Source organism: Equus caballus, chromosome 4, assembly GCF_041296265.1.
Source record: "Equus caballus isolate H_3958 breed thoroughbred chromosome 4, TB-T2T, whole genome shotgun sequence".
In the NCBI taxonomy this organism is placed as follows: domain Eukaryota; kingdom Metazoa; phylum Chordata; class Mammalia; order Perissodactyla; family Equidae; genus Equus; species Equus caballus.
Genome location: NC_091687.1, coordinates 36,092,201 through 36,109,101, shown reverse-complemented (window position 1 = coordinate 36,109,101; position 16,901 = coordinate 36,092,201). Strand labels below are relative to the sequence as shown.

General features: G+C 35.7%; 2 protein-coding genes across 29 annotated transcripts in view; one reads left to right on the top strand and one right to left on the bottom strand.

Moving 5' to 3' along the window:
• The window catches only part of ABCB1 (ATP binding cassette subfamily B member 1), a 197,270-nt gene that overhangs the window by 35,358 nt on the left and 145,011 nt on the right, over positions 1–16,901 (top strand). The gene's annotated exons all lie outside the window — the stretch shown is intronic.
• The window catches only part of RUNDC3B (RUN domain containing 3B), a 150,926-nt gene that overhangs the window by 119,873 nt on the left and 14,152 nt on the right, over positions 1–16,901 (bottom strand). For 15 of the 28 annotated variants that reach the window (XR_011438132.1, XR_011438135.1, XM_070265604.1 and 12 more), the window contains exon 2: positions 6,636–6,751. Coding sequence is in view for 14 of the 28 variants with exons in the window: in XM_023639111.2 (XP_023494879.1) it covers positions 6,636–6,751 (116 nt within the window). In the remaining 14 variants the exon portion in view is untranslated. Of the gene's footprint in view, positions 1–6,635; positions 6,752–7,840; positions 7,871–16,630; positions 16,719–16,901 lie in introns of all 28 variants that reach the window. The other 13 variants (XR_011438130.1, XR_011438131.1, XR_011438133.1 and 10 more) reach the window with 2 other exon arrangements.

Sequence of the window (16,901 nt, the reverse complement as noted above, 5' to 3'; positions counted from 1 at the left end):
AAACATATGGAGATTTTGAAGGTGGAGAACAAAAGGAAGACTGGCTAGGGACCTTGGAACCCAAGAAATGACACAGCAGCAAGTTCCCTTGACTCCCCCAGACTGTGTGCCAGACAAATGAGCAACCAGAAACAATATGCTTGCCTTCTCCTCTTGAGTTTTCTAAACTAAGTTTGATAGTGGAAACAAAAATTATAACACTGTCTAGTGTGGTTCTAAACATTGTAGGGGAAATGTTTAAGACAATTATATTATTAATGGGGGAGAGTAAAGGGACATGAAGAAAGGAAAGGTTTTTAAATTTCAGACTGGAAAATGATGACACCAGGATACTGTGTTATGTATATATAATGTAATACCTAGAGCAAACACTAAAAAATCTATACAAAGAGATACACTCAAAAACACTACAGATAAATAAAAACTGAATTCTAAGAATTTGTTCAAGTAATCCACAGGAAGACAGGAAAAAGAAAACAGAAACCAAAAACAGAGGGAACAAACAGAAAACTAAAAATAATAGAAAGCCTATTCTATTTACCCACATTTTTGTTTACCATGTTCTTTCTTCTTTCCAAAAGTTTCCTCTTTTATCATCTCCCTTCTGCTTAAAGAAGGTTCTTTAGCCATTATTTTAGGGTAAGTTGGCTGGTGACGAATTTCCTGGGTTTTCTTCCATCTGAGAATGTCTCGATTTTCCTTTCATTTCTGAAGAATAATTCTGCTGTATATAGGCTTCTATGTTGGCATTTCTCTTTCAGCTCTTGAAATAGGTGCTTTCACGGTTTCTGGCGAGAAGTATGCTATCATTCAAATTGTTTTACCCTTATAGAAAGGGTGTTGTTTTTCTCTGGCTACTTTCAACATTTTTTTCTTTGTCTTTATTTCTCAAAAGTTTAATTATGATGCATCTTAGCACAGATCTCCTTGGATTTACTGTTTGTGATTCACTTTCTTGAATCTATACATTTACATCTCTTGCCAAATTCAGGAAATTTAGAGCCATTACTTCTTTGAGTATATTTTCAGTCCCCTTCTCTTTCTGCTCTCCTTCAAGGACTCTGATGACAGGAATGGTAAATCTTTTGTTATAGTTCCAGAAGTCCCTAAGGCTCTGTTCATTTTTTTAGTCTACTTTCTATTTTTAGACTACTTTTACTCTCTGTTATTTAGATTAAGAAATTTCTATTGTTCTGTCTTTCAGTTCACTGATTCTTTCCTCTGTCCCCTCCATTTTCCTGTTGAGCCCATCTACTGAGCATTTTATTTTGGTTTTGTATTTTTCAGTGTCAAAATTTCCATTTGCTTCTTTATATCTTCTATGTCTTTGCTGAGGTTTTCTAATTTTTTTATTTGCTTCAAGCACGTCTGTAATTCCTCACTGAAGCATTTATATCATGATAGATTTCTGATCTTTGTCAGTAATTCTAACTCCTCTGTTACCTCAGTGTTGACATCTATTGATGATCTTTTGTCATGCAATTTGAGATCTTCCTGGTTCTTGGTTTGACAAATGATCTTCAAATGAAACTTGGACATGTTCATATTATGTTATGAGACTCTGAACTGTATTTAAACTTTCCGTTTTAACTGGCTTTTTATGACAGCTCCGGCAAGGGAAGGTCGGGGGTACTGCTTCACCACTGCCAAGTAAAGGGAGAAGTCCAAGTTTCCCAGTTGGCTTCCATTGACACTTGAGGGGGGAATCCTCATTACTGCTGGGTGGAGGTGGAGTTCAGGCTTCCTGAATGGTCTCCATTGACAATGTACTGGGGGTAGCCTCATTACCACTGGGTGATAATGAAAGCCATAACTCTCCAAAAGGCCTCTTCTGACACAACTTCCAAGCATGGCAGGGAAGCAACACATTATTGCTAGGTAGGGACAGAAGTCCAGGCTCTCCGTTAACACAGTATGGGGGTAGATGAGGAGAAAAGGCTCACAACTAGCTAGCTAGGAGGAAAGAAGTCTCAGCTCTCTGCTTGGCCTTCTCTGATACCAATCTGATGGTGGTGTTGGGACACTCTGTTATAGCCTCATGAAAGTGGAATTCCAGGTTCCCTACTCAGCTTTTTCTGGCCTGGGTGCAGATAGTGCCACAGTTTTCCTGTGGTATTTGGCTAAAGTAGAGCAGATATTGTCTAAAAATTTTCTGTCATGCTAAGTTATTCTATTCCTGGACCTTTAGCTAGAGAGAGCAGGTCCTTCTTGGGACTGTTTTTTCGCACCCGTTGACATTTGTAGGCTATTGGCTCACCAAATACACAGTTTTGGATATAAAAGGCAACCAGAAAATCCAAGGAAGCCACCACATCCTTCCTAAGGTCCTGAAATCCCTAGACAGTCTTCCTTCTCTCTACCTTTCAGAGTCTTCTTGTGTTTGTTTTATACATAATATCCGGGGTTTGGGGTTCTACTTAGTAGGAGAAATAGTGAAAAGTATGTTCACTTCATCTTCCTGGAAGCAGAAGTGCTCCTAAATTTCATTTTTACAGCCACCTCATCCATCTCTAAAGTGGATGACAAAGTTTGATATCCCTACTAAACTTGAGCTCAGGCAGCTAATTTAGAGAACACAAAACATAAGACAAGCAATAGTTCAATTTTTAAAAAGCCTTGAGATTCTACTTGGCCTTAATTTCAACGTGAACCAAACGTATAAAGTGGGAATCAAAATGTCAACGTAATCTTAAATTCTAACAAATACAGAGGTTAGCCTATCTAAAGTACTTTACTCAGCTCTGAGTACCAGATTTTAAGAGCAATACTAACAAACCAGTGACAAACCAGAAGAATAAGATTATGGGGTTCCAGAAGATTGAAGAAACTAGAGATAACTTACTTGGAAGAAAGAAAAAGGGGAACCGAAGGAAAGGGTTATATAATAGCAATCTTCTTACATTTATTAGGCTCACAATTGAAATAAGTGGCAGAAAACAGATCAAAGCACAGTCAGATAGGTTCACTTTATATACATAAGAATTTTCTAACAATCCAAACTGCCCCAAAATGTGATGGACTGTTTTACTATCCTACATTCCCAGATATCAGAAGTATTAAAACAAAGACTGTATGTCCCCCAGTTAGAAATATCGTTGAGTGGATTACTTCAATAGGAGAGAGACTTGAGTAGTGACTTTTAATCCATGATCCATGGCACTACCTCAAGTGGTGCTGTGGAGTTGCAGGGAGAGGTGCGACTGCTGCTGAGGAGGAAAAAGGACTGATTTCCCCATCCTGCTTCAACAAAATGTTCCACTTATAGATCTAGCATCTGCAGTGGCTTTTATTAGGGGAGGTGGGAATAGGGTGGGGAGAAAGATTATGCTTTAAAATAAATAAAGGTTCAGGTGCTGGCCCAGTGGCATCGCGGTTAAGTTCGCACGTTCTGCATCAGAGGCCCGGGGTTCACCGGTTCGGATCCTGGGTGCAGACATGGCACCGCTTGGCAAGCCATGCTGTGGTAGGCGTCCCACATATAAAGTAGAGGAAGATGGGCACAAATGTTAGCTCAGGGCCAGTCTTCCTCAGCAAAAAGAGGAGGATGGCAGAAGAAGTTAGCTCAGAGCTAATCTTCCTCAAAAAAGAAAAAACCAACAAAATAAACGTTCAAAAATTACTGAAGACCTGAACCAAGGTCTCTTTGAAGGCTATATTCTGTGATTAATTCCTAGTTCTCAGCCATATTCCAGAAAAGTAAGATCATCATCTTATTGAGGGATTACTGCAAACAAGATTAACGTATGTGATTTTTAAAGCCTCCTGTTCTTCAATACTGGGGATTCTAGAATTAGGTAGATGACTGTTTCAGCTCTCCACTCAATCCACGTCAGCAGAACCTATACTGCGCCTGGGGGGGGATTTTATCTTTCTCTAGAAAAACTTAATATTTAAACTAAATGCCCTTTTATTTCAAAAATAAAAAATACCTGGAGAAAAGTAAATCTTAAAAACCCATGAAGTTATTCATTTTAAATTTGTACTTCTATAAAGAAAAACATTGGAAAAATTAGTTGTTAAATAACTAAATTTTAAGTGAATACTGTACTATCAAAATAACCATATAATTTCTCCAAAAGTAAAAGCAATTTGTTATATATTAGAATACTAAAAAATGGGAAATAATATAGAAAAGTGTCTAAACACTTGAATCTTTAAAATACCTGATCTCGAAAGTTGTAGATCATTTCAGGATTCATACCTATACTAATAACAGTGACCACAATGGTTGATATACAGGAACGTTTTCCAAAAGCATGTTTTGAATTCTTAATCTTAAATAGCTTAAAAAATTAACACAAATCTCACCGTATCATCTTTATTACTACCTTAGTAATGCTAATGGAATTCTTATCTATAAATTAACTAGAGATTCTATTTTCAAAGTAGTAGTATGTTGACTTCTCAGAAATAACAGTCATTGTTAAGAAGTCACTCAAAAGGTGTATGATCTAGATTTTGCTCAGGTATGACTCAGAAGATGGCAGATAGACATGCAGGAGCGGTTCACTTATCTGGTAATGAGTCTACCCAATCACTCAGCATGGAGACAGCAACATGGTCTGTTTTCTGTTGATAGTTATTTATGTATTCTGTGAGTGAATCATATGCCAAATGGTATACCAAATCAGGGGAACACTTGTAAACATTAAGACACATCAAACTCTATTACATGTGTTTTTCAGTCAGGTATTACTTATAAATGTATATAGAAAATTTAAAAATATGATTACCACACAATATAGTAACCACAACATCTCAAAATACTCATACCCTTTGCTTTTATAAAAACTTATTTTCTTATAAAAAGTAACATATTCATGACAGAAAATTTAGAAAAGACAGAACACCAAAAATTTTTTAAATAACCCTTTTTAAATGGAAAATAATCAACATTTAACAAAAAAGCATCAGTGATTTTATGGACCCCATTTTAAACTGAAAAGGACTGACTGAATTCAGATTTTGTTTCCCCATGTAATTAAATTCAACCCTTTGTTATAAGCCCATAGGACTGCTCAACTAAAATACTTAGAGTAAAACTGAATGCCTTCAGCATCGAAAATTAACCTTCAGATTAAATTTGAGACTCTCATAAGTTACATCACTAAAGCAGATTACTAATTTGAAACTATATCATTAAAACTGTTTAGATAATAAAAACTTAAGTGAAAATATCCAATGATCAAGTTCCCTTTAGGAAGACTAGATACCAAAATTAACGTGATAAAGTTATTATTTATTGTTACTAAGATTTATGCTACATAATATTTCTTGATGTTATCAGTTATATTTTACAGATATATATTATTATTTTTCATTTTTTGGTGAGGAAGATTGGCCCTGAGCTAACATCTGTTGCTGATCTTCCTCTTTTTACTTGAGGAAGATTGTCCTTGAGCTAACATCTGTGCCAATCTTCCTCTATTTTGTATGTGGATCACCACGACAGCATGGCTTGATGAGAGGTGTGTAGGTCTGCGCCTGTGACAACCTGGGCCGCCAAAGAGCAGCACATGAACTTAACCACTATGCCACTGGGCCGGCCCCCAGATACATATATATATTTTTTTAGATTTTTTTATTTTTTCCTTTTTCTCCCCAAAGCCCCCTGGTACATAGCTGTATAATCTTCGTTGTGGGTCCTTCTAGTTGTGGCATGTGGGACGCTGCCTCAGCGTGGTTTGATGAGCAGTGCCATGTCCGCACCCAGGATTCAAACCAACAAAACACTGGGCTGCCTGCAGTGGAGCGCGCGAACTTAACCACTCGGCCACAGGGCCAGCTCCCCCCCAGACATATATTTTTAGCTTAAAAATATTTTATAATCCTGAGAGAACATAGCTCCTATTTTCCCTTTTACATTTTAAGAGATCTCTGTTTCTGATTTCAGTATATTTACTGATTTTAAGAAAACCAAAGTCAAGCATCTCTTTTACACACCTCTTTCTTAACCTACTTGTTGATAAAAAATTTTCAAAGATTCTGCAGTTTAATGAAGTAAGAGATTAAGCAAACAAACTTAATGCCAGGATGCTTGTTTATAAATTGATTAAAATACCATCTAGGGATCGGTCCCGTGGCATAGTGGTTGACTTCAGTTCATACTGCTTCAGTGGCCTGGGGTTTGTGGGTTCGGATCCCAGGCACAGACATACACCACTCATCAGCCATGCTGTGGCAGCAAGCCACATATAAAATAGAGGAAGACTGGCACAGATGTTACCTTATGGCTAATCTTCCTCAAGCGAAAAATAAGAGGAAGATTGGCAACAGATGTAAGCTCAGGGCCAATCTTCCCTAGCAAAAGAAAATACTATCTAGTAACCTTTGAAGATGGGTCACCTTAATTTAAGTTTTTACTTTAATTACTTACAGAAAATGACTCAGTCCTTGTACATGGCAATTAATACACTCAATATTATAATGCAACCCAGAAATGGGTATAAATCTGAGAATAGAGATTCCTTTCCAGCGACATAGGCAAAAGATTAGGCATTCTACAATCAGTTTCATGTTTCTCAAGATGTGGCATGGCTGCTCTCTAAATCACACCGATTATATGGTTTCTAAAATTTCAATCTTATTAAAAAAAAGAGCTGTAAGGAGAATAAATAATACATTAGAAATGTTACCTTTTAGCCGGTGACTTAGAATCTGTTCCAAAATAGCTGCAAAATTGTTAAATTCAGGAGAAGAATCATCAATTGTCTCAAAGCAGGACCGATCAATCAGGGTCTTCACAGAAAACCTATGGAAAAAAAGGGTTATTATTATTGCTTTTAAACAGAGTTGATTCATTTACCTAAGTAGGGAAAAACAGAAGAAATCAATTTTGGGAAGTATTATATAAATACTTTAAAAGATTATACTCTGAAAACTCCATTTATTCAAATTCACTCTGTAGATAGAAAATGTTACAGAAATATCAGGCTTTTCACTTATATCTTTACTATCTATTGACTACACTAAGACTTAGGAATAGTTCACCTTCCTCACAGCCACTAAAATCAGAATTAAAAAATGACCTAAATTATTAACTCCAAAATACTCAAAAGCCATTATACCACTTATAAGAAATTTGAGTATCAGATCCAAAAGTTTTTAAGAGTTTTGGAGCACAAAACTGAATAAAATAGGATGTGAGTATTCATGAAGTATAGATCCAAAGTTTTTACGAGCTATAAATAAGAAAACTTACAAATCTGTAAAGTACGCTATATTTTTTCTTCTCATCAGAATGTCCTTTGTCTCCCTTTTTTCACCGCCAAAAATCAATGCATTTTCCAAGACTCAGCTCAAATGCCATCTCTTCAATGAATAATTATCCTCCTACAAATTCTTAGCACAAGCTAGCATTTTGCATGTGTCTCCCTTAAGAGACAATTATAATTTATCTTACTGCTATTTGTGTTGTCTATCTCTTATTAGAATATAAATTCCTCTGGGGCAGAAACATATCTTCTTTATGTTTATATTTTTCTCAGCACATAGGACAATGCCTTGAACACCATATTCAGTAAGTACTTATCGATTCATTTGTAAGCCCTATTTTGAAAGAATGCCAAACACAAATTCCAATATCATGACAAGACAAAAAAAAAGTTTATGATTTTTAACATGTATTCATTCACGTAACTACCATCAAAATCAGGATTCAGAACAGTTCTGCCTCCTAAGCAATTCCCCTATGCTATCCCTTTATAGTCATACCCTATAAAGGGGAACAGATGAGTGCCTAAGTAAAGACAGTCAGTGGGGAATGAAGAGAACAGAATAATTATGAGAGCTATTAAACAATGAGAAATGTAAACTATGAGGGAGATATAGGAGTACTCACTGTTTCTTAGGCTTAGGCTTGGTGGTTATACTATTCAACCAGGACAGAAAATACAGGAGACAAGCATAAGGGGAAATATAAAGATATTTGTTTATATGACATATCCATCAATATTTACTATATTAAAAATTAAATGGGGGAAGTTTTTGAACACAGGCAGTCTTCACTTTGTACCGTAGGGCAGGACCATAAAAAATGATTGTGCAAGCTGAAACCATACAAAGTGATCTTAATAATCAATGTAAAGAATTACAATTGTTCTGTGATTTTTACAAATTTTGTCAAAACATTAAACATTACTGGTATTTACAAAGTTTAAAAAAAGAAAAATAGTAGAACATTTATTTAGTACACTGTAATTTAAAACATCAGAAACATTGAGAATTTTATGTCTTCTTTATAAAAAACTCATCAAGGGGCCAGCCCTGCGACCGAGTGGTTAAAGTTCTGCAGGTTCCACTTTGGGGGCCTGGATTCACGGATTCGGATCCCAGGTGCAGATCTATACCACTCATCACCCATGCTGTAGAGACATCCCAGATACAAAGTGGAGGAAGACTGGTGAAGACGTTAGCTCAGAGCTAATCCTTCTCAAGCAAAAAAAAAAAAAAGAGGAGGATTGGCAACAGATGTTAGCTCAAGGCGAAGTTTCCTCTCACACACACACAAAACAAACTTATCAAGAGTAGTTTGAACAGTGCCTGCCTTCTTCTCATTGCATGGAGTGAGCATATTTCCTATATCTTGGTCAACTGTCATATTCCTTCCTAAACTGGGATCATCTCCTAACATTTTATCCTTTGCACTTTCAAAGTTGTGAAAATCTCTGAGAGATTCTATGAGAACTGGTTTGCCAGAGTCACTTCCTCTGGGACATCATCATCTTTTGTCATGACCACTTTGCTCATTTATATCAATATGTTCACCCTAAGTTCCTCTGGCTGTATATCTTAAATTCTCTTAACAGCAGCACTGTCAACATTTCCATGATTATTTCTTCTGTAACTCCATTTATGTTCCACATGTTCCATTTATGTTCAAATTTCACTTTCAGCATTATCGCTTTCCATTTCTTTGCCATACTTTTATTTTTGGTGGCTAATTCACTCTTCCAATTATCCATTTCATAAAAAAAGTGGGATTATCACTAGGAGACAAAGAGGTAACACAATTACAGGCTTTGATTTGTGTGCATGAACTAATAAAGATAAATAGTGACCAATCCTAGACAAACTTTGAAAGAAGTGAGGTGATTGGTCACTGATCATGATGTGCCTTTGTTATTTACAGAGTGATCTGTGGACTAAAGAGCTAGCAGCAAAATTTATTTTATGCAATTATTCACACAGTTAATTATGCAGTTAATACACGGTGGTAGTCAAATTGGAACTACATTGTGGAACTGGTATTATTTTACTAAACTGTAGTAAGTTAAATTAGTGCATTTTGGAACTGTGCAAAGTGAGGACTGCCTCATTTATGTATTAATTAATTAGAAAAAATTAAACCCATTACACATTAGCAAAGACAATCTATTTTTAGGAAAACTATTATCTTCCAATACAACAAAAGAAATGGCAAGAAAAGCATTGTTTTACATCTTTGCAAATATCTGTAATGTTGTGTTTAATAGAAAATAACTAAATTCTTCTATCTACTTCTGCATTCAATCTATTTTTTTTTCTGCTTTCTTCCCTCCCCCAATCCCCCCAGTACATAGTTGTATATTTTAGTTGTGGGTCGTTCTAGTTGTGGCATGTGGGATGCCACCTCAACGTGGCCTGAGGAGTGGTGCCATGTCCAGGCCCTGGATCCAAACTGGTGAAACCCTGGGCCACCGGAGCGGAACGTGCGAACTTAACTACTTGGCCACGGGGCCGGCCCCCTCAATCTATTCCAAGACTACCTACCATGTAGCCTCTGGAAAACTCCCCTGTACACTTGTTAAAGAATGAGAACAAAAAGGTAAATAATGTCTTAGAATTGTTAAGAAAATAATTTTGATCTTTCAGACCTCTGAAAGGGTCTGGGTTCCAGAGTACACTTTGAGAACCAGTATCCTAAGGCATTATTTATATGTAATGAAGTAATTTTCTCCTATGCAGCTAAAATGGTAGTAATTATATCCTTGAGAGAGATTTAGGAAAATAGTTACTCAAATAATTTTCAGTCTTCTTTGGGTCAGATGAATAACCCTGACTGAGAAAGGCTGAGATAGATTAACATTCAGATACATAGTACCCCTGTAACAGCAACTGGAACATAATGAAAGAAGCCATTATGTAAAAGAGAGGAAAAGAATATCTAGGAAGTAACACTGATGAAGTTGGTCTCTTGTACCTAGAAGACAGTCAAGTTAGATAAATAGATGTAATGCGTGAGCAAATGAATAGAAACAAAAAGAAGGTAAACAAAAACCTGACTACCGAGGGACCTCAAATTTTTTTCTTGTTTCCTACGTCCATTTCATTGACAATATAAGAGAAAAATGCTGCCAATCCTCAGCAAACTCTTAATAATAATAAATAAGTATAATGTTCTTATTCAGTGAGAGAATAAAATAGGAAGTATTCTTAGAATGAATTAAAACAAACCCACACAGTCTCCACCTCCACCTTTGACCTAAAGAGAAGGAAACTTCTGAATGTTTGTAAGTTTCTCTCTAATCTTGATTAGGTCAAATGGAATGGAAAAGCTGACTCTGCAATCACATTCAAGGTAGGAGTAGCCTACTGCCTTAAAAAATTATGTCATCTATGAAAGTATGGCACGTTGGTGAAATGAACTGAAAATCACATTTAAAGATAAAAGTAATAAAGTGCTTATTGCATCAAAAAAGAGGTAGGTTAGAACTCAATCTCCACCTGTAGCAGTCTGCTAAGGTTTGGCTAGTTGCTATTGTCCTCCAGGAATAATACAAAATTACCTAACAAATGATGTCCTTTGTAAACTGCAATGGGAAAAAAAAGCCATGGATAGTCAGACATATATTTTTGCAGCATCAAGGGCCATATACAGATCAAGTGGTAGTCAACAAAAGGCATGAGCCTTTTTATCATGTTATCAATTATATTCTATAGAAGATACTATCTGCATGACAAAAACCTTAGATGGTCAATCTCAGAAGCACTAAATTACTTTAAACCCAACATCTGACTAAAAACTAAAACAAAAGCAAAGTCCAAACATCCCAAAGCATATCATTAGACAGAATTTCTGTTATTTCTAAGCATGAAGATATTTAAGGGTGACAAAGCATTTTAAATAATTTCTAAAATACCAAGGTTAATAATGAAAAAGAATGTTTCCCAGCTTTACTTCATCATCTATATCCTGCTTTCCTCCTGTCAAGACAAATCAAAATTTCAGAAGGCAAATTAGTTCCTTAGAGTCCATGTTTTACTCCTAGCTAGCCAAGTCTTCCCACACAACACTTACTTCTCTAGAATCATGTAGCTAGCTCCACTGTGCCAGAATAATGAGAATCTTTTCTCCATAACACAGTAACTACCTAAGATGTGCTAGAAAAACCAAACTTGTAAAAAAAATTTCAGTACATCTCAAGAATATCACACAGATGCCGAGCTATTTCCTGATAACGATGACATTAATATTAGTCATCTCTTTCCTGAAGAGGACTGATTTTAAAATAATGAAATGACAATTTGATGAATGTCTAAAAATACCAAATCAAGTCTAAATAACAGCTTTTACATAAGAATTAAAAAATCAAAAATTTACATAAAAGGGTCCTATAATTAAGTGCAATTTTTGAAATGTCTCTGGTTTAAAAGATTCTCTTTCCCACCTTCAACATCCCAAGGAAATTTTTGTTAGCTTTGACATAAGAAATAATGATTATGAGTAAAGCCTTCAAACCTAAGAAAGCATGAACTACCATTTTTCCTTTGGCAACACACCAAGAAAAATTAGACAGTTTCCAAACTACACTTAAAAATCTTCATTACACCCATATATTTAATTAATTCTTTCCATAGTTCATAGATTTGTAACATAATTGTAACTACAAATAATTAGAAAGCTAAAAATATGACAAAATCAAAAATAAAATTATTATTTTGTTAAATTTCTACACTATTGAAAAGAAACTATTCAAAAAGTGGAAATTCACCTTTAATATTTGAGGCCCTGCATTAGTAATATACAGTTATATACTCGCATATATACAGAGTAAGTAAGTAGGAAAGAAAAGTACTCCCGACCCTGTAGAACAAGCTTACATAATCTTAACCATTTATCAAATACACTTCAGAAAAAACAAATTCCACACAAAACATTTTCTTATCTTTACTGTTATATCCCTTCACATAAAATTATATTTGAAGATAATTAAAGTACATAAAAGCAACTAGAATCATCACATTTCAAAACTAAAAGGGGTTCAGAAAAGTTACAGTCATTCATAAGAGTGACAGTTTTTTTTTATTTTTTTGCTAACGAAGATTGCCCTGAGCTAACATCTGTTGCCAATCTTCCTCTTTTTCTATGTGAGCCGCCACCACCACCACATCATGGCCACTGACCAGAGATGTAGGTCTGCACCCAGGAACCGAACCCAGGCCATTGAAGCAGAGTGCTAAACTTAACTACTAGGCCACTGGGACTGGCCCAACGGTGACATTTTTAAATGGAACATAAGTATCTAAATTCTGAGATAGAGTTCTTTCTACTACTTCTCACCAAATTTACAAGATTCCTTATATTATTATTGCTAGTAGTCTTTACCAAAGGGGTAGGGTAACCATCCTCTGCCATTAATATAATTTTGTTGGTGGTGGTGCTGTCAAGTCAATTCTGACACCTAGCAATCCCATGTATAGTAGAGCTGAAACCTGCTCAGTCTTTTTTACTTTTTATTGCAGTAACTTTGGATTATAACATTAATAACTTTCAGGTGTACATCATAACTGCCCAGTCTTTCTGCTCCATTTCTCACCTTCCAGCGCTATATCAGACAGTGTTCCACTGCTATGCATAAGGTTTTCAGGGCCAATTTTCCCAAAAGCAGATGGCCAGGTCTTCCTAGTCTGTTAGCCTGGAAGCTCACCTGAAATGTGTCTATTTGAAATACAGGTGGCCTAGCTTTCAGCATGAGAGCAACACACAGCAGCTAGTGTATGACAATGGAGAGAAGGGTGGTGTGGTTCCTTGACTGGGAAACAAACCCGGGCCACAGCGGTGAGAGCAGTGACTCCTGACTACTAGACCACTAGGGCTGGCTAATCCTAATATCCATCATCAATAATCACCAAGGAGATGGCTGCCAAGAGAGAGGACACAACCCAGCCCAAATATAATGTAAAACTGTGACTACAGATGATAATGAGCAGAATATCCAGATTTCTGTTCACTGGAAGGCTTATTTCTTTTCTTAAATTTTACACGAGAAATCTAAAAATTCTTTTAGAATCAGTTATTTGCCTTTTTTTCAAGTATCATACAAGTTAAGAATTCCCAGCCATCATGTGTACTTCCCCTTTATTTTTCTATAATTTTAATTATTTTATAATGAGAAAAAATACTTTTCACATATCCTTTTAGCAGGAGTCTACAGACTGTCGTCCACAGGCGAAGTCTAATCAGTTGCCTGTTTCTGTAAATAAACTTTTATTGGAACACATAAAAAAAAGTCTCAACCATCTTCTCTGGAATTTGTACCCTGAAACTTAAAACTCTCTGTTATCATAATATTTACCATTTCTAAAAATTTTATTCAATGTAAAAATTAAAAAGAGAGAGAGAGAAGTATATTTTAAAATATTTCTCTGCCTGTACTATCAAAATTTCTTTGAAAAAATTGTTAATCTAGGCACCTTAAAGATGAGATATTCTATTATTAACATCTTATATTGCTATATAAACAGATTAATAATAGCAGATTGCTCAAAATGAGAAATAACATTAGAAGCACTATCTTAAAAAAAAAAGGAAAAGAAATTTTGCAAAAAAAAAAATTCATCTAAAATTAGAAAGCTATCAAACCAAGAAAACCTCCCATCTTAAAACAAATGAACTCGATCTCATATGAAAGAACTCCCAATTAAAGTCATTTTAATAAAGCATACTTTAACTATACACTTGGATCACATATCTCTTTGGAACCCAAGTGTTCTTTTCCAATGACAAACGAAAATATTCAAGTAACGTATTTTAACATAGGTAAACAATCTAGTAAATTAGATATTCAATGCAGCAGTACAACAATAGGAAGAACACGGGCTTTGATACCAGAAGGGCCTGGATTCAGGCCCGGCTCTGCTATTATTCATTCCTTGTCAAGACACTTAACCTCTCTGAACCTCAGTTTCCTCAGCTGTCAATTACCTAATAACTGTGAAGATTAAAGGAGACAGCATATATAAAGTATTTAATAAGGTGTTAGCTTATACAAAAATTACTAAATGTTACCACATAGGGTTAATAACATCTAAGCACAGAAAAAGGGAGGCAGGAATTTGGGTGCCTGCATGTAAGTCGATTTTTAAAAAGCATAACATACAGTGATCATGGTTTATCAACACTAGAAATGCTAACTAAATGAAGGCTCGCAGCTTCTGGTTCTATGGCTCAAATACAAACACACAAGCTAGATCCAGTCAACCTGTCATAGACACTCAAGGGAACACAGCATAAGAGGAAAAGCAGAGGTTTTGAAACTAGATGTATTTGGGCTAGAATTCTGGCAATGTTAGCCTTAACTAAAAATAAATCTGATTCAAATAATAATTGTTTTAATTAGAACTTTCATTTTTAGTCATAAACACTAAATCTAATATTTTTCCTCCAAAAAAGCATATTCTCCATGAATTATATAAGTTAAATAATGCATTTTCTTCAGATGGTAGACACAGATATTTTGTGATTTTTAAAAATTTATTAGGGGCCACCCCATGACCGAGTGGTTACGTTTGAGTGCTCCATTTGGCAGCCCAGGGTTTCACAGGTTCGGATCCTGGGCACGAACATGGCACCGCTCATCAGGCCATGCTGAGGCAGCATCCCACATGTCACAGCTATAGAAGGACCCACAACTAAAAATACACGACTAACTACTGGGGGACTTTGGGAGAAAAAGGAAAAATAAAATCTTTAAAAAAAAAAATTTAAAAATTTTAAATTGTATTTCTAATATTAATTTTGAGACTACATCTGGAATATAACAGAAGACTTGGTTTTATAATTGTAAATACTAAGAGAAATTTTAAAATTTCAAAATAAAATGTTAAATTTGAAAATTTGGGGGATATTGTTATCCTATCCTTTTCTAAAGACAATCACCATCACTGTAGAAAATGGACGGTAAGTCATTTTATTTTGCAAAAACAAGAAAATGTGTGCATTATATACATTTTCTATTTTTCATAAAATATTTTCAAAACAGTATACATTTTAGAATTTCTATCCAATTTTGTTAAATATTGTTTTGTATAAAATAGAAAACTAAAGTAGATTGCTTTGGGAAAGTAAATATCAAAAATACATCCATTAATTTAGTTCAGCCTTTGTCCTTCTTTTTTTTTTTATTCAAACACTAGCAGAGATGAATTTTTATTTTTCCATTTCCACATTAAATTTCAATTAGTATAATTCCATTCAAAAGAAAGCAAATTCTACTGCTGAACCTGTTACATGTCTAAAACTTGATTATCATTAGAGATTAGTCATTAGGGTGACTTTTTAAAAACAAGTGAGGATGATTCTTTAATTCAACCTTCAACTTTATTTATTTTTTTAAAGATTTTATTTTTTTCCTTTTTCTTCCCAAAGCCCCCCAGTACATAGTTGCATTTTCTTCGTTGTGGGTCCTTCTAGTTGTGGCATGTGGGACACTGCCTCAGCGTGGTTCGATGAGCAGTGCCATGTCCGCATCCAGGATTCGAACCAACGAAACACTGGGCCACCTGCAGCAGAGCGTGAGAAGCCAACCACTCGGCCACGGGGCCAGCCCCAACTTTATTTCGAGAAGGTCCACTGCTATTATTCTTCACCAATTAGCGAGAATTACCTCATTTGATAAACGTGCTTACTAGGTACTAGATGCTGAGAATAAACTAGATGCTGAATAAACTACCATTCCTGTACTTGAGAAATTCACATCCTAGTAGAAGACAAAAAAGATAATTAGATTATGGCATAATGAGTGCTATGTTTACTTACAAAACCTATTCCAGAAAAGACTTGAGATTACCTATGGGAACATATAAAATATAATCAGTTGACTACATAAACTAAAACTAAGCAGGAAGATGAAAAATGTGGGAACATATCTCCACTTCCAAGCAGGATGGTAGACCAGTGCTCCCACAGAGTACAACTAGAAAAACTGGGGAGAGTGGGGATTACAGAAATCTTATGTTCGAAGGATGCAAAATGTTGCTGAAACAATAATTAGAGGCACTAAGGCTCCAGAGAGTGGGAAGCTCAAAAAGGTGAACTGACTGCTACAGCTGCTTTTACCCAGGAGCGTCTGCCAATTCTGAGTGCTGACAGAGTCTGGTACCCACAGAAGGTTGCTAGTAGGGGACAGAAAAACCAGTAAAGCTTTTGAAGGAGACTTGGGAAAGCCTCAAACACAGTATGACATTCTCTTTATCAGGAGACTAAAATCATAATCAGAAAGCCTCTGGAAAACACAACGAAGGATTTGCTAGTTTCAGAAGACAAAATAATAGTTTAGGACTACCAGAAAAACAGTGCTGGAAAATACACCAAATCTAGGATGGAAACTCTGGAGGGGCAAGGGCAAAGTATAGGCTGACCGAGACTTACCAGGGTTGAAATCCAGCCTGGATTCAGCACAATCTCTGACTGGACGAAGGTGATCAGCCACCACTCTATCTTCTGGAGGAAGATAACACTAGGAAAGAAGAGTGAGCACTATCCTCTACTATTGGCCATGGGCTCTTGGCCATGTTTTTCTCAGATTGGGTGGTACATTCCATCTGTTTACTCTACTGTGGTCTCTTTCTACTATGTTATGATGTCATGTTCTTTTTTTTTTTTTTGAGGAAGATTAGCCCTTAGCTAACTACTGCCAATC